The sequence below is a fragment of the Indicator indicator genome, chromosome 26 (assembly GCF_027791375.1).
Source record: "Indicator indicator isolate 239-I01 chromosome 26, UM_Iind_1.1, whole genome shotgun sequence".
Taxonomy (NCBI): Eukaryota; Metazoa; Chordata; class Aves; order Piciformes; family Indicatoridae; genus Indicator; species Indicator indicator.
The window spans coordinates 1,375,791-1,396,950 of record NC_072035.1 but is presented as its reverse complement, the minus strand read 5'-3'; the positions used below and the strand labels follow the sequence as shown (position 1 = coordinate 1,396,950).

At 48.4% G+C, this 21,160-nt stretch overlaps 1 protein-coding gene across 7 annotated transcripts in view; it reads right to left on the bottom strand.

The window, feature by feature from the left end:
• DEPDC5 (DEP domain containing 5, GATOR1 subcomplex subunit) overlaps positions 1-18,373 on the bottom strand; it is a 43,098-nt gene extending 24,725 nt beyond the window's left edge. For 4 of the 7 annotated variants that reach the window (XM_054392821.1, XM_054392822.1, XM_054392823.1 and 1 more), the window contains exons 1-23: positions 18,316-18,373; positions 17,738-17,825; positions 17,061-17,107; positions 16,506-16,591; positions 15,715-15,798; positions 15,048-15,097; positions 14,483-14,552; positions 14,257-14,335; positions 13,354-13,415; positions 12,405-12,474; positions 11,945-12,017; positions 11,525-11,628; positions 11,156-11,230; positions 10,230-10,364; positions 9,174-9,235; positions 9,004-9,077; positions 7,850-7,919; positions 7,315-7,351; positions 6,522-6,642; positions 5,242-5,462; positions 3,755-3,958; positions 2,730-2,865; positions 1,108-1,205 (exon numbers count right to left, since the gene is read on the bottom strand). In XM_054392821.1, coding sequence (XP_054248796.1) covers positions 1,108-1,205; positions 2,730-2,865; positions 3,755-3,958; positions 5,242-5,462; positions 6,522-6,642; positions 7,315-7,351; positions 7,850-7,919; positions 9,004-9,077; positions 9,174-9,235; positions 10,230-10,364; positions 11,156-11,230; positions 11,525-11,628; positions 11,945-12,017; positions 12,405-12,474; positions 13,354-13,415; positions 14,257-14,335; positions 14,483-14,552; positions 15,048-15,097; positions 15,715-15,798; positions 16,506-16,591; positions 17,061-17,107; positions 17,738-17,825; positions 18,316-18,373 — 2,104 coding nt within the window. The remainder of the gene's footprint in view (positions 1-1,107; positions 1,206-2,729; positions 2,866-3,754; positions 3,959-5,241; positions 5,463-6,521; positions 6,643-7,314; positions 7,352-7,849; positions 7,920-9,003; positions 9,078-9,173; positions 9,236-10,229; positions 10,365-11,155; positions 11,231-11,524; positions 11,629-11,944; positions 12,018-12,404; positions 12,475-13,353; positions 13,416-14,256; positions 14,336-14,482; positions 14,553-15,047; positions 15,098-15,714; positions 15,799-16,505; positions 16,592-17,060; positions 17,108-17,737; positions 17,826-18,315) is intronic. The other 3 variants (XM_054392827.1, XM_054392828.1, XM_054392826.1) reach the window with 2 other exon arrangements.
• Positions 18,374-21,160: the final 2,787 nt, after the last annotated feature.

Here is a 21,160-nt window from a genome sequence, read left to right as displayed (position 1 = left end):
ACTCTTGGAAATGAAAACACCCCAAACCACCAAACTGTTTGCTTTCATAGGTGACTCAAACCGCAAGGAAGTCAAATCCCTCACAGTCACAGTGTGGCTGAGGGTGCTGTCAGGCAGGGTGCTCACAATGCCCTTCCTAGGCAGACAGGCTAACGCCCACCACACGCAGGGTTACTCCCAGGCACCAGACACAGACCAGCTATCAAATGCCAAGATATGCTCTGCATCGCTGTGCTGCAAATGCTATCCAGCAGCTGAAATGCAGGTTAGCAGCTGCAAGAACAAATAAAATCTGTCTGGAAGGCAGAAGCAGAAAAAGGAAAGAAAGAAAATGAAATGTATTCAGATGAAATTCACAGAAGGAACAGAACAAAATCACTTTCAATGTGACTAAGTGAACGCAAGACAAGAAAATTAAACCTGCTAACTGCTCTTCGAGGTATGAGCATGGGGGGAAAACATCATTGTTTTCACCCAAATGTCACTCAGAAGGGTTTAAATTGGTTTTGAAACAAAAAAAGACCAAAGCAGAAGCCTTGAATGCTGTACTCCAAAAGAGCTTTTTTCCTTCCCATATGCCCATCTGAAAAGCAGCTCCATAAAGTCAGGAGGTAAGTTACCAAATCCCCAGACAACCCAACATTCTTCCCATCAGCTCCTATGGGTAAGAGATACTCAAACAAGGTTTTTAATCCAAAGGAAAGCAACTGTAACCAGAAAAACAGTTGTGAACAACACAAGTGCATATTTAGTTATTTAGTTATTTTTTTGTCTCTGGATGTCATTGTCTTGTTATTATGCAACTAAGCAACTGCCTGACTGCTCTTCTGTGTAAGCAATAAGGATCTTCCTATAGTAAAGTTTATAAGTCAAATAGAGAATTAAATAAAAATAAAATCCCCAAACCAAACAAAAACCTCACAACAAACCAACCCACAACAGGACTACACATCCAAAACCCCAAGTCAGAGCATCAGCAGCTCACTCCAGGCTGAACATGGCTTTTGCATTACCTCCCTTCCAACCAGTGCTGGCCCCACTGCCTTGTCACTGCCCCTGAGGCAAGGCCTGCTCCCCCAGCAGCAGGCTCTAGCAGTGTGCTGTTACCTGCCCCGTTGGTGCCAGCCAGGCCGTTGGAGTACTCCTCTGCTGCGCTGAAGGCCAGGAAAGCAGCACTGTCGCCAGGGTGCCGAGCACTGGTGTGCCTGCAGGAACAGAGCAGCCTGTCCCACACCTCACTTTGGACAAGAGCTGATGGCACAAACACCAGGTGAGGAGCCTGCCACCCCAGCTGGGCCAGTGCTGAATGCATGCTCTTGGTAATGTTTGCAGAGCAGCAGCACGGAGGAGGCTGTCACACTATTCCCTATCTGCCACTGCTGCTGGCTCTTTCTCTCCAGCAATAACCAGCTGTCTTTGCAGGAGACTGCAGAACCAGCATCCCCCAGGAAAGAACAGAGCTCACTTGTTCTTTACAGATCCGATCTCATGGTGCATAAAGCAAATGCTCTAGAGTGAGCAAATGCTCTGAATGAGTACATTGTCACAAAGAGATCCAGAAAAAGAATGATCAAGAATATGGCACAAGAGATTGTGAGATTGGTGAGACACTTCAGCATACCAGGCTGCACTTAGGAAGTGATAAAAAGGCAATATTCCATTTTTTTAAGCAGGGAATAGAGGTGGGGAGGATGATGTAATATTAAAATCACACAACAGAAATTATTCTGAAGGACAATGCAAAGTACAAGATAGGACAAAAAATTTCCCTATAAAAGGGGGAAAAAAGGCATGAAAGAATAATTAGGCAGTGCAATACCTTGAAGGATTGCTTGAAGGCAGCAGGAAAAATAGCATCTGAAAATTAAAAAGGCAAAGTACAACAGCAGCAGCAGCATCCTTACCCACCCTAGGCAGAGCCAATCTGCAACATGAATTTCTAGAAGTGTGCAAGAGGAAAGAAACATGTGGCAGGGAAGTTACCAAAGCTGCTGATAAAAGAAACAAACAAAGCTGTCTAAGCTACTAAATGGGTTTGGTAAATGGCATTTATTAATGAGTGAGAAGAGGGACAAAATGCAGCCAATAAACCAATAAGCAAATTTCACAAAAGGGTCAGACAGCGTCTGGAGACTGGAGACCACTGCAGCTGGACAGCTGGCCTGGGTGAAGGAGTGAACAGCCTCCTCACAACCACCCCACAGCCAGTGACACCAGCATTGTTTGGGCTTCTCAAAGCCAACAGTCAGTGCAAGCTCCCAACAGTGACCTGAGCTTCCTTTGTAAGAGAGTCCAGGCACTGCCATCTGCAATCCTCCCCTGATCTCAGTGTGGCTGCGTTTCCCACCAGGACTGCAGGGACAGCACTGGAATCACTCAGCAGCTATTGAGAGCCCAAACAATGCTTTGTGCTAAAAAGTGCTCTGTTCTGGGATGAAGGTCACAGCTGCTAGGATAGTAAGTCAAGAACTGAAGGCACAGGCTTTTATAAGGCAGCTCTGACCAGTTCCATGAGTGATGCACTGCAAACTCTGACAATCTGCCACCTTCCCCAAAGCAGAAGTAAAGCACTTGCAGGCTTGCCAGGAGAGCTTTCTCTCTCAAATTAAAGCATATACTGCAGAGGTGGCACTTACAGGACATTACCAAACTTACTGCATCTTATGTACAATTTTAAGGCAAAGGGATGCTTAGCTAAGCCTACAACAGGCTGCCCCTCAGAACCTCACCTGCCTGTGGCTTCATGGTAAGCCAGCTCCAGCAGCTCAGCAGAGGAGTGTGTCAAATCCTGCTGCCCGTTGCCCTGCATCTCTGCCATATTCTGACGGGTCTGATGGTGGATCTGGATAGCTTCTCCTGATGGGCCTGCAGAGGGACAGTTGGATCATCAGTCATCACATCTGTACAGATTCCTCACTGCCTGCACCCTGCTTTTGTCAACACAAGCAAAGCTAACTGATGGACATAAAGAAAGGCTGTGTATCAGCTCTTCTCCAAAGACAGCGAAGCAGAGCATTCATTTCAACTTTCAAGCCTGCTTACAGAGTGCTAAACAAATGAGAGCAGTTCAGCATCTGAAAGTCAGCCCAGGGTATGGCTGTGATTCACTTCATCAGTGTGTTAGTTTTAGGCTGTGCCTATGAAAACTTCCAAATATTGACTAGGAAATTGGTAGAATGTAAATAAACTACCACTGGATGTAAAAAAGGAAAATAAATCCTAATAGTCTGATTACTAACGTAAAGTTAGTTGTGTATAACTCTTTCTCTTTTCAGCTTCCTCACTCTAGCAGATACTAGCTGGCTTTTGCTTGGCTGTTGCTGACTTTGGCTGCATTCTTTGTTGTGGCTAAGTACTAACAAGCTACTCTCTGCTCTTCTTTCTCTTGTTCCATGTACGGTGGGGAGGAGGGAAAGAGGAGGAAGCTGTTGGTAACCCCTTGATTTTGTCCACAAGAACCAGGGGGTTTCTTGTGCTGTTTGTAAATATATGTAATTGCATTTCATATTTCTAGATTGTAGTGCGCTGGCAAATACAGCTTCATTTGCTTTCCAACTGAGCTGGTCTGGCAGTTTTGTTCTGGGGGTAATTTCAACCCACCACAATCAGCCTCAGATCGCTCCACAGCCCCGATGCTGCAAGGCAGATGGCATTCAGTAAGAGTCTCCAAATGAAGGCTGTGGCAGTGCAGAGTTCAGGTGGGTCTCCCGTGGAAGCCTGGAGCAGGCAGGGGTGGGAGGAGCCCAGCACTCACCCACGGGGAAGGTGTGCATCCAGCGCCGCCTGTTGGAGGTCAGCTTCATGGGCATGCGGGACGGGGCGAAGGGGTTGATGAGGGCACGCTGCGGGGTGTACCCCCCAGGCCGCACGTGCAGCATCGACTCTGCACTGCCCACGTGGAACCTCCCAGGGGCACTGGAGTCACGCTGCTGAGGCTCCAGCATGTTCTCAAGGACATCTAGGAAACACAGAAACCATACAAGCGAGAATAAGTTGCTGACGGACATAAAGATTGCCCAGGGTAGGTGGAATGAGGAGAGCTGAACAGGAGGCAGGGCAAGAAGCTGAAAGGATTGCAGCACAGCCTGCAACTTACAGCCTAAACAAGAACACAGACTGCAGCTGCCATCAGAGCATGGCTATAGAGCATGCCACTTTGTACTAAATGAAGCCACAAAGAAACCACTTGCTAAGTCAGCTACGAAGAATTGCTCAGAGCTTTGAGAAGTCCTGAGAAATCAAGACTGACACAGCAGAAAATTCAGGATGAGTGCTAAACACACGGCAGAGATACAGCTGAGCAACAGAGGCCACTGTGTAACACTCAGATCTGACCACTGAAATCAGGGCTGACTTCCAGAAAAGACAGGTGGAAAACCACAATGAGTGTGGCTCCCCTCCCCAGCACAGCCCATGCAGCTGGCTCACAAGACTATCTTTCAGACTGATGCAGCAACAGAAATACCCCGACAAAAGGTGTGCATGAACTGCCAGCAGAGGAAAACATGAAAGGTAAAGGTAATGTGGAGTGCATTGTGACAGCAGTTCCACACTAGTAAATCCAGTTCCTGTAACAGGATCAACACGGTATCAGGTGTCATAAGGCATGACATGAGAAAAAACCCAACAATAATAAAGAGCCTTCGAGGACAGAATTGTAGAGAAGCTGGCAGGAGGAATATGATTTACTCAGAAATGAGCAGGATTTGTGAAGATACCGCATGCTACCTGAGGACAAAATGAAATTGGAAAGGGGAAAAGGAGACTGCCAGCAGTGCTAACATACTGAGGAAGCTCAGCAATATGCTGTCAAAGGAAAGAGCCAGAAAGTGACTCTTAATGACAGCAAATCCCCACAGACAGAAATTATAAAGCAGGGTCCCCAGGGCTCACTCCCAAGGCCAGTTCTCATTTGCCAGAGCGTAGGTGACCTGGATAATGAGAAATTCCTTGTGCGTGTCCACATTTCCAGGGAGGCACAGGAGAACAGTGAGATATTAAAGAAGGCAAGAGACAGGGGAAAAGGACAAAGCAGTGTCAGGACACTTTTATATAGAACAAGACAGTTAATGAGAAAGGAATGGAACTGAACAAGGATATCCAGGGGAGAAGGCACACCCAATGGAGCTGCAGAAAAGGTGGACCATGGATGCACCACCTCCCCTCTGCTGGCCTGACAGCTGCCAACATCTCTCTCCCCTCTCACTACCTATGGTACTTTCCCATCTGCCTTAGGCTGACCTCTGGTGCTGGTATAGCCCAAAGAGCTGCTGACTTCACACTGGTGCAGATGAGGCCGTGGGATCATCAGGATGTTGGAGATCTTGCCCAGTGAGCTGTCATCAGAAGCCTGGCTCCTCACCTCCTCAGGGGGCAGCGTGCGGCTCTGCAGAGAAGGGCTGCCAGAGACATCATAGGAACTGGAGCTCTTCCTGGTACGACTTTCTCTCTCCCTAACAGCCCTGCTGAACAGAAACAGAAATGTCCAGGCATATGAAAAGGAGATTAATTCCTGGGTTACCAAGGGACTTGAACAGGCCCAAGTCATTTAAGAGACAATACTCACTAGAAGCACCCAAGAAAAGGGCTACAGGGAAGCTATTGTTACTTCTGCCTACGTGGCTGCTGTGTCCTTCTGTGCACCACACAACAGAGCTCAGCACTGAGATGCCCCCAGCACAACAGCTGCGGGAAGAGCAGGCTCACCTCTTGATCCAGTTCTACAGACCACACACTAAGCTGGTAATGAAGTTTGGTCTAGAAGACACCAGGCCTAAGCCTACAGTGCTAGGAACACAAAGCTAAGGGGCAACTCCTTGGAGCCCTTCACTACACAAAACTGCACTGGCACCTTCTGGTACGGATTGCTGCAGGCTGCCCACAAGAGCAAGCCAAGCCACGTGTACAGCTTGTGCAGAGTTAGGCAATACCACTGGAAGAAAGAAAGCAAGGAAACACTTCAAAACGAGGTCACTGATCCCATAGTCCTGAAAAAATCACTAGAATTTATAAGACCAATTAATTTGGCCAGGACCTGAAAATAATCAGCCTTTCTGCTCAGATGAGAGGCCATGGGACATTTGAGAACCTGCATTCAGCTCCTCTGTTCCTTCTTTCATCAGAAGGGCATCGCTGTCAAGGAAGATTCCCCACCACTCTCTGTTCAGCATCAGTTACTAAGCAGTGCATCCAGCTCATGCTGTTTCTACAATTCTGTGCAAGCACTTCCTTATCCAGCTTGCAAAGTGTGCCAGGAACTTAGCAAGGAATTCTAGTTTCATTCTACTTATCATAAAACTAAAGATGCAAGGACAAAGTCCTCTTATGCCTTTTCCTAGATCTCATACAGACAGGTAAAATACCAGAAAACCAGCCAGAAATGCAAGCTACAGACAAAGCCTTTTGTTCAGCTGTAAGCATGGGAGGCTTAATTGCACCTCTATTTGTCTAACCATTTTATGCATCAAGAAATACCTCACGACGTGGCTACTTCAGAACAAGTCCACTCACAAACCTCTTACCTGAAGGTGGTACAGCGCTGGGCTCTGGATGGGCCTGGCAGTCTGAACACCTGGGCATCATAGCCATCATAATCCACCTGGATAGGCAGGGCATTCTCAGCATCTTTTGGAGCCCCTAATGCTGAAATACAAATCACATAACACCAGAACCTCTTTCAAGAGCACCCAAGGTCTGCAAGTTAGCAGCATTTCTGTTCCCAAAGCAATTACATATGCAAGTCTCATGAGCAGAACAGCTGGAGCAGGTCAGTTACCCAAGTTGGTCCCTAATATCCTTCCCTCATATATGTAAGACATGAAATTAGCAAACAACAACTCAGACCTGGTATTAACAGATGCCTCGAGTCTGCCCCAATGAAATCGCACATTCAAAGCATCTTGGAAAGCACGGACAGCCTCACCTACAGAATGCACCCCCTGCTGGGATGAGGTGGCATTAGAAGAATGCAAGCTGCTCCCTTTGTAATGTGCTCAGCACTGACAACTGAGTGCCCTCCTGTTCCACTCCCATGAACAGCACCACTAACATCAGTCTGATACCACCTATTCCTCTAGCCAGCTGACAGGCACCCAGGACACAAGCTCACCCCTCCACAGCAGCTCTGTGCCAAGAAGGCAAGTGATCTCTGCACATTAACATCCTGGGTAAGGACTGAGGTCCTGACGGTCTTCTGCAACAACTGCCCTTTCCCACATTTCACCATCAGTGTTTTTTGCTCATGTCATGTCTTAGTGCAGCTGGTGTTAGTTTGGGAGTCAGTGGGACAGATCATTCCAGAACAGGATTACTCACAGGCATCTCGGTTACTCTTTGCTTTCTCAGTCTGTGGCTGGAGGGGCCAACGATGGAAGGGTGAAGTGACCAAAAGAAAAAGAGAGATCAAAGTAAAAGACAGAAGGGTGAAGTCAGCATGTTCTAAGGAAATATCCTCCAATGGGATCAAGCATCAGACTTGCTTTATCTTGCTGACTGAGGCAGCCAGACCACATCACAACTATTAAACCGATACTTGGTCACGAACCAGAATACAAACCACATCTTTTCAACACCTTTCTTCCTCCCCACAAGTTCTTTGTTACAGAATGAAACTCTAACTTTCGCAGTGGCTAAAGCATTTCTTACCTAGTTGCATCCTAGAAAGGAAAAGACCTGCAAACTAGCCCCTCATTCACAGTCCCACAACAACCACTACAGCTTTGCTTTCACTGGCTTCTACCACAGAGCCTTCGCTACCGCTGTCAAAATGCTTGCTAGGAAGTCTGGGACCTGGCTGAGGAAAGGCATCTCAAGCTAGCAGCAAGACAAGATGAATCAGAAAGATACCTACCTTCCTTCCTGCCAGCTTGATCCGTGGAGTAAAGCTGTTACACAGGAGCTGGCTTTTGGATGTGTAGAAACTGAAAGGAAAAACAGGGTGGCTCAGCTCTCTGCTAAGAACCAAACATTGCTTGTTAGCTACCAGTAAACAGTCCAAGAACCTGAGCTAGCTCCAAAGGGAGAAAAGGAAACCCCTTTCTCTGCACTGGAAATCACTGATGGATTAACCTCAGAGAGGCTATTCTTGCCTTGAAGAGCAGCCTTGCATTCCCAGACAGCTTAAGTGTTGGCCTCTTCTTGATATGCTTACACCTGCACCCCTCTTTCTCCAGCCTGTCAGCACAGCACTGTGCAGTTCACGGAGCTCTCCTGTATTTGCAGTAATAACTCACAGCAGCTGCTTGAAACATACAGACCCCCTCCCATTTGAAATCATTTACTCAGTGAGCCTGCTTCTTGTCATCTAGACCTTTTAAATCTTGCTTTATTATAGGCCTTCAAACACCTTTTTTCTTCTATGGCAAAGATCAGATGCCTTCCAGCCATTCAGAAATACTGGGTAAAAGCAACCCATGAATGCTAATGGGTCAGGACAGTCAATTAACGTGTGCAGACAGAATGAGGTATTAAAAGTGAGGAAAAAAATCCTATAGCAGAAGAGGGGCTGAGAAGGTAGTTTTCATCCTGAGCTCTAATCTCTGTGTAGGGAAAGAAGAGAGAGTATTATGGCACAGAATGTTTAACAGAAAGCAGAAAGGAAACCTGGCATGTCCTGGAGTGAAGCAGTGTAACAGCCTGAGAGTTTCCTAAAACCCTTTCACCATTTATCCTCATTTTCTCTACCTGTAACTTCATTTGGGATATATCTGTTCTCACCAACAACCACCCTGTTCAAGTGATTGTATTTTTTTGTTAGCTTCCTTTGAGCATAGCTGAAGGCTAGAAATAAGCAAGCTGGAAAGGGAGCTGAAGACCAAGATCTTTCCCTCTGCCAAGTTCCAGAATCTTTGCTATGCTACAGTAATGCCCAGAGTCCTGGGAGACTACTGCAATGCACGACTTTGGTTTGCAAGGAGAGCAGAGGAAATGAACAAAGAGAATTCAACACACTATAAAGAGAAAAGCAAAGCACAAGTGTAGCAGAGGCTGAGAGAGTTCATCTACCTGTGGTTTATCCAGTGTGGGATATTGTAGTCATCACCCAGTCTGGAGTCGCCAGGCCCACAGCGATTATGGAGCTGCAAGAGTAATTCAGAGGCACATCAACCATTGCCTAGCTAGTCACAAAAAGAGTCACACCTCTAGCAGGAGAGGGGAAAAGCAGCAGGACTTACCTTAAAGAGTGGTACAGCATGCAACGGTTGCTCTCCCATGCATACCAAGTCCACACCTATCCCTGTAAGCAAAGAACAGCAGAGTTCAGCTATCTGCCAAGCAGCACTAAGCCAAAAAAGATCACTCTGAGCTACAGGCTCAATCGGCATTCACATCAGATACACTGAGAATGGAAGTCAGCTGGTATGGCCACAAACCAACAGGGGCAGGGGGAACAGAAGAAAAATTTCCTCTGAATTAATACAAGCCAAGACAGATTACCCTTTAAGGGAAAGGTCTGCACGGGCAGGGAGGTTGTGTGTCACACGCAAAGGAACTGACATGCCTGCAAGTCCTGTACTTTCCCCTTGTACTCCAGCAGGAGTAGGGAGGTGATTGTCTCCCTGTACTCAGCTCTGGTGAGGCCACATCTTGAGTGTTGTTGTCCAGTTTTGGGCACTTCAATACAAGAGAGATATGGAGGTGCTGGAGCCAGTGCAGAGGAGGGCAATGAAGCTAGGGAAGGGCCTAGAGAATAAATCTGATGAAGAGTGACTGAAAGAACCGGGGATGGTTAGTTTGGAAAAGAGGAAGCTGAGGGGAGACCTTATTGCTGTCTACAACTACCAGAAAGGACATTGTAGAGAGGCTGTTGCTGGTCTCTCCTCGCAGGTAATTAGTGATAGAACAAGAGGGAATGGCCCCGAGCTATGACTGGGTAGGTTTAGTCTGGACATTAGCAAAAATCTTTTCATGGAAAGAGTGGTCAGGGATTGGAATGTGCTGCCCAGGGAGGTGGTGAGTCACCAACCTTGGATGTGTTTTTACAGGTCATTTGGATATAGTGCTTGGGGCTATGGTTTAGGGGTGAACCTTGTAAAGTAGGGTTCTTGGTGATCCTGAGGGTCTTTTCCAACCTGAGTGTTTCTATGATTCTGTGATGCCCTCTGAACGTCTGCCCATGAGGGGCAAATACACAGCTGCGAGGCTGGAATCCCCTCCCCCAGGGTACCCGAGTGACAGCAAGGGAAGGGTGGAGCTCTTCCAGAGCTGCCTGGCTGCCTTCCCATGCTCACCGTTGTCGATCATGCGCTGCTTGGTGAGGATCATCAGCAGCCGATCTACCTGGAAGACGCCGACACCGGGCGTGATGACCACGGACATCTGGCCAGTGCGGTCGAAGTTGCGGTTGATGTAGTGCTTGTCAAACACTGCGAGACACAGCAGGGCCTGGCTGCCTGGGGCTCGTGGCAGGGCAGGGCACCTTGCACCAGCAGGGCCCTTCAGCAAGCTGCCATGCAGCACACACCAGCAGGAGAGGGCCTGCACACAACCTTGGCTGACCAAGGAATGGTAACAGAGCTGCAGCAGCAGCAGGGCCGAAGGGAAGATGGGAACCACATACAGCAACAGCAGCATCTTCCCCATAGCTTTTCCCTTATAACACCTCAGAAAAAAACCCAAACAACCAAAACTCCCCAAAAAATGTAAAGTTTATTACTAACAATTACAAATAACATCCTGTGCTCCATCCCAGGGAGTAACAAGACAGCCACTGAGGTGACAGAACCTCTGATGTACAGAATCACAAAAAGCATCTCTCTGGAGAGCCCTTCCAGCACAATGAACCCATCTCTCTGCTAAAAAAGATGGATCAGCTTCCCCCTCACCACATTTGATCCAACCTGATTTTGAAATGCTTCCATAACTAAAAACTGCAAATTCTATTCCCAGAGGCCCTTGTACAGATATACTGCTAGAAGGTTTTACTCTAACAAGGCCTGTAAATGGTTCCTGAAGCACAAAATACCAAACACTCAGTTATTTGACAGCCATTCGTTTTCCAGAGCCACACAAGACAATCTCTTCTGAGGCTGAAAATGAGAACTCAGCCACTTAATGCTCCCTTTGCCTCATAGGCAACAGTAGCTCACACTTAGTTACTGGCAGCCACACCCATGGTTCTCTCCATGTATGTTTTCACTCATTGTTCATAACTTACCATTGAATGAAAGATTTATGGCCTCCAGGTAGTTCCCTTGTGCTGAGGTAGAATTGTAGCCTGGAGGAAAGCCCTCTGGAAAAAAAAATTAAAAAATGGTAATGTCTGAAGAGAGAAATTAAAACCCCAAACAAAGTCAAACAGCAAACTAAATCTGCATCAGCAGGAGACGTTACTGGTGCAACAGATGACAGCCACAGCTGGTACTGGCACTTCTCAGAGATATGCAAGCAAAACAGCTTAGCCAGCAGAGCACTGAGCTGTACAACTCTGGCTCTGGCTGAAACTACAGAGTCACAAACAGCTTGAACAAAAACAACACAAAAAGAGAGAAAAGGGTAAAAGCCAGGAAAAGGACGACTCTGGTACCTGCTTGCTCCAGACGTACCAGCACAGGATACTGGATGAAAAGCTTTTTAATGGTGACAAGCAACGAGGTCCACTCTTCTCGCCTCTCGTTCTGAACTACAACTCTAGAGAGAGCACAAGCAATGAGGACCATGAAAGAAAGCTGTGAAGCAAGAAGAGATGAACAAACTATAGCAAAAGGACTGCCAAAAAGGAGTTTCTCCCTTCGGCTAGGCAGCACATTGACACCATGTACTCGCAGCAGTCCCTGAGGTGCAGAAGCACACAACGTGCACATCCCCAACCAGAAGAACCCCATGCCTCTAAACAGGTGATCAACACTCTGTGCCAGAGAACACCACTGCTCTGCAAAGCTCAGAATCAAATGGAAGCTTGAACAGCTGCATCTCTGCCCATGAAACAGCTGTGAGCAAGACCTACTTGTAAAAATCTTCATAGAACCTTCCCTCGTGGTCCTGCCGAATGGAGGCACGCTGGGCTTCAGGGAACTCATCTGCAAGAGGAGCACAAGCACTCCTGATGCCCTGTTCTGGCACAGGCATTCATCTTTTCTAGTAAGGAGCTGCTACTGCCATTTAGGAAAGAATCCAAACCCAATCCACTTTGAGAAACCTCAGACTTTCTAGACAATATTAAGACTGTATTTACACCAGTATGACAGCTGAAGTGTGAGGAGGAAACTGTCAGATATTATTTATGTGAAGTGCTCACTAAAGTAGCTGAGTAAGTGGCTGTGCACCCACTGTGCTTGCAGGGAGTATTTCGGACATGGGCATTGAAAAAAAAGGTGAAAAGGTCACCAGCAGCCTGTGTCCAGCTTCCAAGAGAAGGAGCTAGGCTTAGCTACAGGAGCAAGGAAAAGCAGAACTCACACACATACCTATAGACTTGGCTTCATAGAATGTTCTAGAAAATAGAACCACTGTCACTTCATGGCTGCAGTTCTTCTCCTGCCCAGGAAGAATAGAAGGAAAAGTGAATCTTAAGGGTTCCATTCAGCAGCAAATTGTGTCCATACTCACATAGTAAGAGCCTCTTGCTCCTCACACCTAGAATCAAAGCTCCCCAGAAGGTGACAGGCTGCAGGTGCCTCTATCAAACACCACAATGGCCTGTCCTGCAGCCTGTGCTCCCAGGCCACATCACACTGAACAGCAGCACACTCCACTGCTGTCTAAAACTTCTCTGTAGCTGCCAGGCTCCAAGAGTTGTGTTTAAAAACCAAAGAGAGTCGAGTCCATTGTTTATACAGACAGCAGTTTGGTATTCTTCTTAGTATTTAGCGATGCCTTGACCAACTCCAGAGAAATAAAGCATTAAAACTTCCCTAAACAGCTCCAGTGCTAGCACAGGCAATGGAATTCAGATGTGAAGAGCACACTGGCCTCGAGAGGAAAAGCTTGAAGAGCCCCATGGGCCCTGGCACTGCTCGGGCCCATCCCCAGTGTGGTGAAGTGGTACTATAGGCAAGCCAGGTGTTCTACAGCCATGCCATGCAAGGCTCCTAAGAACTCTCCACTGGACAGAAAACACAATGAAAATGAGACAGATCTGTTGGGCATGCTCCAAACCAACAGTCACACACTCAGTGACTTCAGTCCACACAAGCAAATTGTGTGATACAAAGCAGCAGAGACAACAGATCAGTACTGAGGTCCTTCAGTGTGATTTAATACAGACCTGCTCTGACCACTCCTGATTTCCAGGAGCCATCTCTCAGGCTTGCAAATCCTAGCATTACCTGACACAACCCCCTCAGACTGGCACAATAGGCTCATTAAGATGGCACTTAGCTGTTCTTTCAGAACAGGCTGAACTCAGCTCTTTACCTTCCATTTTGTGAAGAGGTCAGCAAGGAAACCGTTCACAGCTTTCTCAAAGTACAGGTCCCCTGCAAAGTAAACATCTCCAATGTATCAAACACCAGCACTTGCTTCAGCTCTGGGGCATATTTAACCCTGAGATTCTTGAGCTTCTTAGAGCAGCTGTGTGCACAGGGAATGGCTCTATCACTAAAGCAAAGAGACAGAAAGATTTAAAAGCGTGGCTGTGTTTCAGAGGGTGTAAACAAGACCCTCACTGGCAAAGGGATCTGACCTTTAAATTCATTTTTCCAACATCCTTGCAGCATGCTGGGAAGGCATCTGTCCTACCTCTCAGGCATAGTATGCACAACTGATCCCCTGCTCAGTTTTGAACAGCGGCCCAGTTCCATATGCTTGAACACATGGTCAAAGGAAATGGTGAGAGGTTTGCCAAAGAATTTAGCCAGAAAGAAAAGGACAATGACACAGGTGACTCATTGCTAATGCCTAAAGTTCACACACTTCCAGCTGACTCTACCTGGGCTAAGGTGGGGTTTGTGCATCCTCACTAACCCAAAGTCAAAAGAAAACTAAACTATCACATTTCTGGCTTTAGGATTCCCACAGGCTTACACCGGCCCTCATCACCAAATATGTCCACAAAAAGCCCTTACAATCTCTATGTTTTCAAAGTCATTTGGCCCCATTGACTTCATCTCTGAGATAATGGTACCCAGGCCCTGCAGCAGGGACAGGAAAATTATGAAGAGAGCCTGGCACTGCAAGTAAGGGCCACAGCATACCTTGGAGCAGGGCCTAGGCTGAAGGCAGGATATTTTCATTTTGTAGTATTGGCAGTTTCCTAGCAGGGGCAGAAAGAATAGCTGCTGCCAGCCACACCCACAGGCAGGGCAGTTCCCTACATACCGTAAATATCAAAATCCCACATTTCACAGCTCATCTGGATGAAAATGTAAACCATGGCTGAAGTGGAGCGGAAAACCACCTGCAAAGGAACAGAAGATCTGACACATCCACTACAAGGGCCAAAAGCAGAAGTTCACTAAACAGCAACTTGTATGACTGTGCCCACTGCATCACAGGGCACCTCTCCTCTAGCATGCTGGCATTTCAGCATGCCCCAGAATCTTACCCGGGTGTCCTCACTGATGTAGCCACAAGTGACCTTCTCACTCTTCAACCACAGTTCACCTGCCTGTGCCCTGGAAGAAAAGGAGTGCAGAGTATTTGCTATCCAGAGTGAACATGAAGACTAGAGAATCAGTAGCTGAGCAAATAAGAGGTGCACCAAAATTTGCATTCAAGGATGACTTGAAGAAAGAGCCAAAGTTTGTTTGGTTAAAACCTGATCTTGAAACAAAAAGACGTCACACATCTGCACGTTTCCTTGGCCCTTAGTCATCTCAACAGCAACTGAGGAAACCCTCATTTAACTATGGGCCCATCTCGGAAAGGGAGGGCAAATAAAAGGAAAATTATTTGGCATTCATCAGAGGCAAGGAGCGTGGCTGGCTGTCCCACAACTAGCTCCTTCCACCCCAAATCAGACAGAGCCTTCCCCCACCTTGTGGTGCAGACAGAAATCCAGTGAAGGGTAAGAGAACAACAAAACATGTAGGGTTTCTCAAAGACGATTCCTCAGTTGGACACTCTGGACTCCCTAAAGTCATCAGGAAATTCTCAGGGGAGGTACTGACCTGATCCCTGCAAACTCCACTTTCTGGGTGATGTAAGCGCAAGTGCTGACCTAGGGGAGAGCAGCCACAGGGCAGTGAGTGCAGCAGCACCAGAGGTAGCAGAGTCATTTACAGCCCACCCCAGGCACCTGACTTCTGCCCTGCAAAAACCCACCAAGCACATTCACCAGGCTCATCTTAGCACACTGAACCTCTGCAACAGACAGGAACTAGTTTTAAACACATAGGAGCTTTTGTTGGGTTCATCTGTCTGATTCACTGAGCCTACAAGAGCCAAAGACTGCACTTCAGAGATGCAGAAACAAACATTCTAATAGCTGCTTATGAAGTGGTACTGTTGGAGAGGGGATACCTCAGCACACTGCTACCTGAAAAACATTTAAATTCAATTCTTTCCTAGTGTCCTAATCCATAAAAACCTCTCAGCAGCATTTTGTTGCCCAAGGCAGTCATTAACATTACAGAGCTGGAGCAGCAAACAATGGGATAAATGTTTTCTGCGACACCTTTACATCCCCTTCTCACTCACAGCATCAGCCCCCCAGGAGCTGCTGACATTGTCCTCAGTTTCCTCTACTTTGTAAAACACTTCTTTTGCTTTACAGCCAGCAAAGAAGGTGGTCTCTAACCTCCTCCATCCTACGCATGAGGACAGCAGAGGCCTTACCAAGCTTTTCTTCAGCCGCCACATATCCCCACGCCCAATGTACTGATCTTTGAAGGTCAGTTCCACCAAGTCCAAGGTCACCTCCTAGGAAACGGAGGAAAAACAGTGCTCAGACTTTACTTATTTAAGCTGTGTAGTGCCCTTCAATCTGTTAAGAACCAAATATTCCAGGGAGGGCAAAACTCCTAATGGATGCAAGATAAAAGAGAAGTCCCATCAGAAGTGCCAGAGCTGTGCATGCACCTGGAACTACTGTGAGCTGTGAGACACTGCACAGCATGACCCGAAAAAGACCCAAGTCTCAGTGCAAATTGGAAGCACAGGTAGAATAAATTACTTTCATTGTTCATGACACTAAGGAAGCCTCATTTCTTGTGGATTTTTGCCTTGTGCTGAATGTTAGCTCTACCTGAAGCTCTTCTGATAGTTCAACATTTACAAAATATGTCTCTTTGGTGTTAAAAAAACAAATGCAAATCCATGCCATGGTTCTTCTCCTGACTAGGCCACTGACTGGTTCTCTTTACTGTGCCTGGCCATCCTGAATTTCTGGAATGATAAGGTATTTGAGATTTCTAAATTTCTATCCAGCTGCATGGAAGTTGGTCTACAAACTTCAAAAAGAGAGCAAGGATGGTAAGGACAAACAGTTTAATTGCCCAAGCCTGGCTTTCTTAGGAAAGGCTAAAGACCTTTCAATGAACAGTCAATGCCTTTTTTCCAATGCTACTGCAGAGCTGTGATCTGAGCTAAGTCAAGGGACAGATGGCAAAGGCTGCAAAGCCACAGACCTTTGGGTCCACAACATTCACATGGACATCCTGGTACGGCCGAAGGCGGAACACTTGTGCCACTGTCTGATCCACGCTTATAGTTTCTGCCACAGAGAAGAGAGAGAAAAGACAACAGAGAACTGAACATGCCCAGAAGGCTTCAAGTGGTTTACAAGCAGGAGAGCAATACAGTGAGGCTGTCATGAAATACTTAGGGCCTCATCCCCCTTTTGGCTATGGCCCACTTAAAGAGTCATTAAAATCAAAGCAGGGGGGAGAAACTTAAACTTTAAGTTGAATTAATTCCTTCAAGAAGACAAGATATAAAGCTAGGCAGAGAATGCAGAAACAAAAATGTAAGGCTAGCAAACCACTTTTGTTTAAACCACGGCTAAAAGCAGATTTTAAATTGCCTCTTCCTTTGCTGATGGCATTACAGTCCATCCCTTCCTAACCAAAGCACTGACTGTCTTACAGAGCTAAACCACAGGCATTAGCCAGTCACAGGTGCAGCCCCATCACATCACCTTTGTCTGTGATTTCACTGTGCAGCTGACAGGTCTAGAGTGTTACCTTTCTGCAGATCTTCCTTGAGGGACTTCACTTGTAGAAGAAGGGGACTAGAATGTAAAAAAGCAGAAGACAGACAAATTGAGACACCAACAGTCAGCTCTGGTAAATCATACTCCAAACTATTTAGTAACAAGGAGCATGGGATAAGCTAAAGAGAAACATCTGGAAAGCTTCGTACATCACGCTTTCTGCCTGCCACCCTGTCTTGTTCTTTATACCTATTGTAATGATGAAGCACTTCTTAGGTACAGATGGCAGTGTAAATGGGAAAGTAAACCGCCCAGGAACTCCTCAGAGCCTCATACAAGTGTGCTGTTGTGTGTCAGATATAGAATGAACAGCTTCCTATCAGAGGGCTTAAACTTCTACAGCTGACCAGGAAGTTTTCATTTTGCCTAGGATATACTATGGGGTGGAAGAACAGTCATTAGGTAATAGCACCTCTGCAAAGAGGATGAAGTCACTGCAGATTCTCATCACAGGGCTAATTGTTCTATGAAAGGTCAGCAGACACCAAACACAAAGAAACTGCTACAGCTACACCCTTCAGGCAGAAAAACCCCACAGCATCACCCTGAAGCAAGGCTGTATCACCTCCAAGAGCTTTTCACTCCAGAAGCAACATCTGTTCAGTGTTCTAACCACACCAATCTGACATCAGCAAAAAAAGCATTCACCTGTACTCATCATTGGGATGGGCAATCTCCACAACATCTCCTAGCTTGATCTGAAGAAATACTTTAGGATTCACCACCAGTTCATCATCTACAAGAGATAAACGAATGAGGAAATCTGCAGATCTACACCAAACATACACAATGGCTAACTGTACGCAAAGTGCACCAGCCCAGGATGAACACATCAGTAAGGCACTGCGCTCACTACACAGCAGTGGTCCTCTCCAGCCATTGCAGCCTGGCCACTCCTGGGGGGAAAAAACCTTTCTTTCAAATCACAAAACTTGTCATTAGTGAGTGACATGTCTGTTACTTATTAAGGCAACTTGAAAGTGATGCAACAACAGAGAAGGAGGTAGGATATAACAGTTTTATTGTATAGGTGCAATCTCTCTCTGCTCTGACAAATGCAATTTCATTCAACTGGTATTAAAAGAGCTTTCCAAGCTCTGGCTGCTACTGCTGCTTGTACATCGAAGTTCTGGCTTGACTGTTCTCTTAAAAGGATAAATACATCAGCTAATTACATTCAAATAAGAGAGTGCTGGTCTGCCTGGTACAAACCAGGAGATACTGACCACTGCCTCCAAACCCCTTCTTATGTATGACGAGCTTGTACACCTTGTTGGTTCTCATCTTGAGTTCTTCTCAGCTGCTTTGAGTAAGAACATTTGAAGACATCTTGCAAATCTAATATGGAAAGAAAAACAAACACAGATCTCCTGGCATTATAAACTCACTCTTTACACTTTTGTACATGAACAAAAGCTGTTCTACCACCACATAGCCAAGAACACCACACCTGAAAGGCAGGCACCTTACAAACTTTACTACATGTCAGACTAGAAGCTTAGTAATGACCTGCCTACCAGCACTCCTGCCAGAGCCAGCACTGATCCCCAGCATCCTGTCTTTTGTGTTTCATAAGTAAGTTTCAAACCTCGTGTTAAATGCATCACAGAATGATAGGGGTTGGAAGAGAACTCAGAACACCATGAGTCCGATCCCCCTGCCAGAGCAGGGTGACAGGAATGCATCCAGGTGGGTTTTGAATGTCTCCAGAGAAAGACTCCACAACCTCTCTGGGCAGCCTGCTGCAGGGCTTTGCACCCTCACAGTGAAAAAGATTTTCGTTATGTTCACGTGGAACCTCCTCAGCTTCAGCAGTAAGAAGTATACCCCAGCTTGTGCTCCCTGCCAGTTATATCTTCTAGTTTTGTCACCCCACTCTTTCACACATTCCACATCTCACAAAGTTGCTGTATTTGCCATCCGGCTGGCTCCTGGCTGCTGCAGCAACTGCACCCCGCAGAGGGCAGTGCCACAGAGTTTAGGGCTGAGCAACGCTGGCACCTGAGGCAGGAGTTCACATTACTCCGGTGTAACTGCATCAGCCACTGCTCGCTTTCTGCCACTTTCATTTAAGACAAGCATGTTTCACAGGAACACCTTTACTTTTACAATCTAAGCTTTTTAGAAGAGCATTTAAACTATAAATTTTCCTTAGGAATAAGGCTTTCTTCCTAAAACTATAGCCAAGTTATTAAAACATAAGCTGCTGTAGTTAATAACCCTGTTCTTACACAAATCAAAACACAGAGCAGCTTAAAGGTATGCCCTTCAAACAGGCTGGATATGGAGCTCACTGATGGGCTTTCAGCTACCGAGCTGCTAAGGCATGGCGGGAAAAGAGACTGCTCATCTAAAGTCTACTGAAATAAACTCTGTGAAACCTTCACACTCGCAACGGATGCGCCTCTGGAAGAAACAGACGCCCGGACGGAGGACGCCAGACAGGCAAGCGTCCGGCCCCACACAGGTGGCACGGAGCGAACCAACCCACCGGTCCCTAACCCCGCTGCGGCAGCGCCGGCGCTCGTCCCACTGCCCACCTACGAACGAGGGCAGCCAAGTGCGACGCTCGAGTTCCTCCCTCGGAGCAGCTGCCAGCGGCGGTGTGCCAGTGGCAGGGCCGCGACTCTCAAGCTGGGCCGTAGCGCAAAGCGAGCAGCGCCGCAGCTCGGGATAGAGCCCCAGCAGCCCCAGGGGAAGGGGAGCGGCGGACAGCGCGCAGCACGGATGCGTGAGGGGCCCCTGACGCCTCGTCGCTCCGGGCCTGCTCACCGGGCGTCGCGGGCCGAGGCATCCCCACAGCAGCGCCTCCAGCCGCAGAGCCGAAGCGCGGTCCCACCCCTTCTACCGGCCGCACAACGGACGAGAGCGGGGCCCTGACCTCCTGGTTCCGCGCCCCCGCCGGCGGGCGGCCTCAGCGGCACCGTCCCGATGAGACCCCTCAGGCGGCGCTCGCCGCTTCCGCATCCGGGGCTGGCGGGCCAGCAGGCGCGCGTCACGTACCGCCAACCACCGAGACGAGCGGGAAGGAGCAGGCCGGGCCTGCCGTTGGCAGGGCGGAGCCACAGCAACTGCCGCAGGGGCCGGGGGTGCGGGGCGGCGGGCCCGGATGAGGAAGTGATGTGATCGAGTAGGGGGCGGGCGGCGCGGCTCGACGGTGCGGGCAGGAGCGGGGCCGGCGGCCGCTGCCGCTAAGGTAACGGGAGCGGAGCGATGCCGCATTCGGGCTGCAGACGGAGGGGGTGGGGATGTCTCTAGCGCGGACCCACCTCTTCTGCCCACTGCCGCCGGTCGGGAGAGGGCGGCGGTGGTGGCCCCGGCGAGTCGAAGGCGAGTGGCTGCCAGGGGGCCTGCTCTGCCCGGGCGCGGCAGGGCTTGTGCGGGGCCAACTTGCTTTCTACCAGCACCGGGGGGAAGCACCGGCTGCTGCATAATTACCGAAAACAGGGGCCTTCTCTGGTGCGGTGCCTCTGGGCGGGTATAGAACTCCGGGGACGGGCGTCGCAGGTCTCGTAGCCGGTCGGGCCGCCGCCATCCGGGGTTGGAGCGGGGCTTCTACCTCGGAAGAAGCAGAAGGATCCGGTGGTCTGGGGCTGAGTCTGTCCGCTCTGCAGCGGCTCTTCGGACAAAGGAGCGGCACCGGCCCTGTCCGCAGCCGGAGCTCCTTATCGGGGCTGGGGTTAGCGAGTACCGCCGGAAAGGGGATCGCTCCCCAAAGACAGCCGTCCCCATGTGTCCCCTAAGGCTGGCGCAGGTGTAACCTGTTTAAGTATAGGCTGGTTTGCTGGGGAGCAGCGAGCCCAGCGCCCCACTAGTGATCCGGTGTTTTTGTTAACCGAGTAACCGATGGTTCCTCTGCGTGCACAGGGCCTCGGGAGCGGGTCGGACCGTGGCCTTCGCACGTCGTGGGTCTGTCGCCCACACAGCACTTGTGTCAGACCAGCCTCTCCAGCGTGATGTGCGCTGCTGAGTGCTGTCGCTGCGAAGCGACAGCTGGGGACCAGTGTCTTGCTGGACTGGCCTGGGCCTTGACAGCAGTGGCAGGGCTGTGTGGCAGAGCAGTGCTGGCAC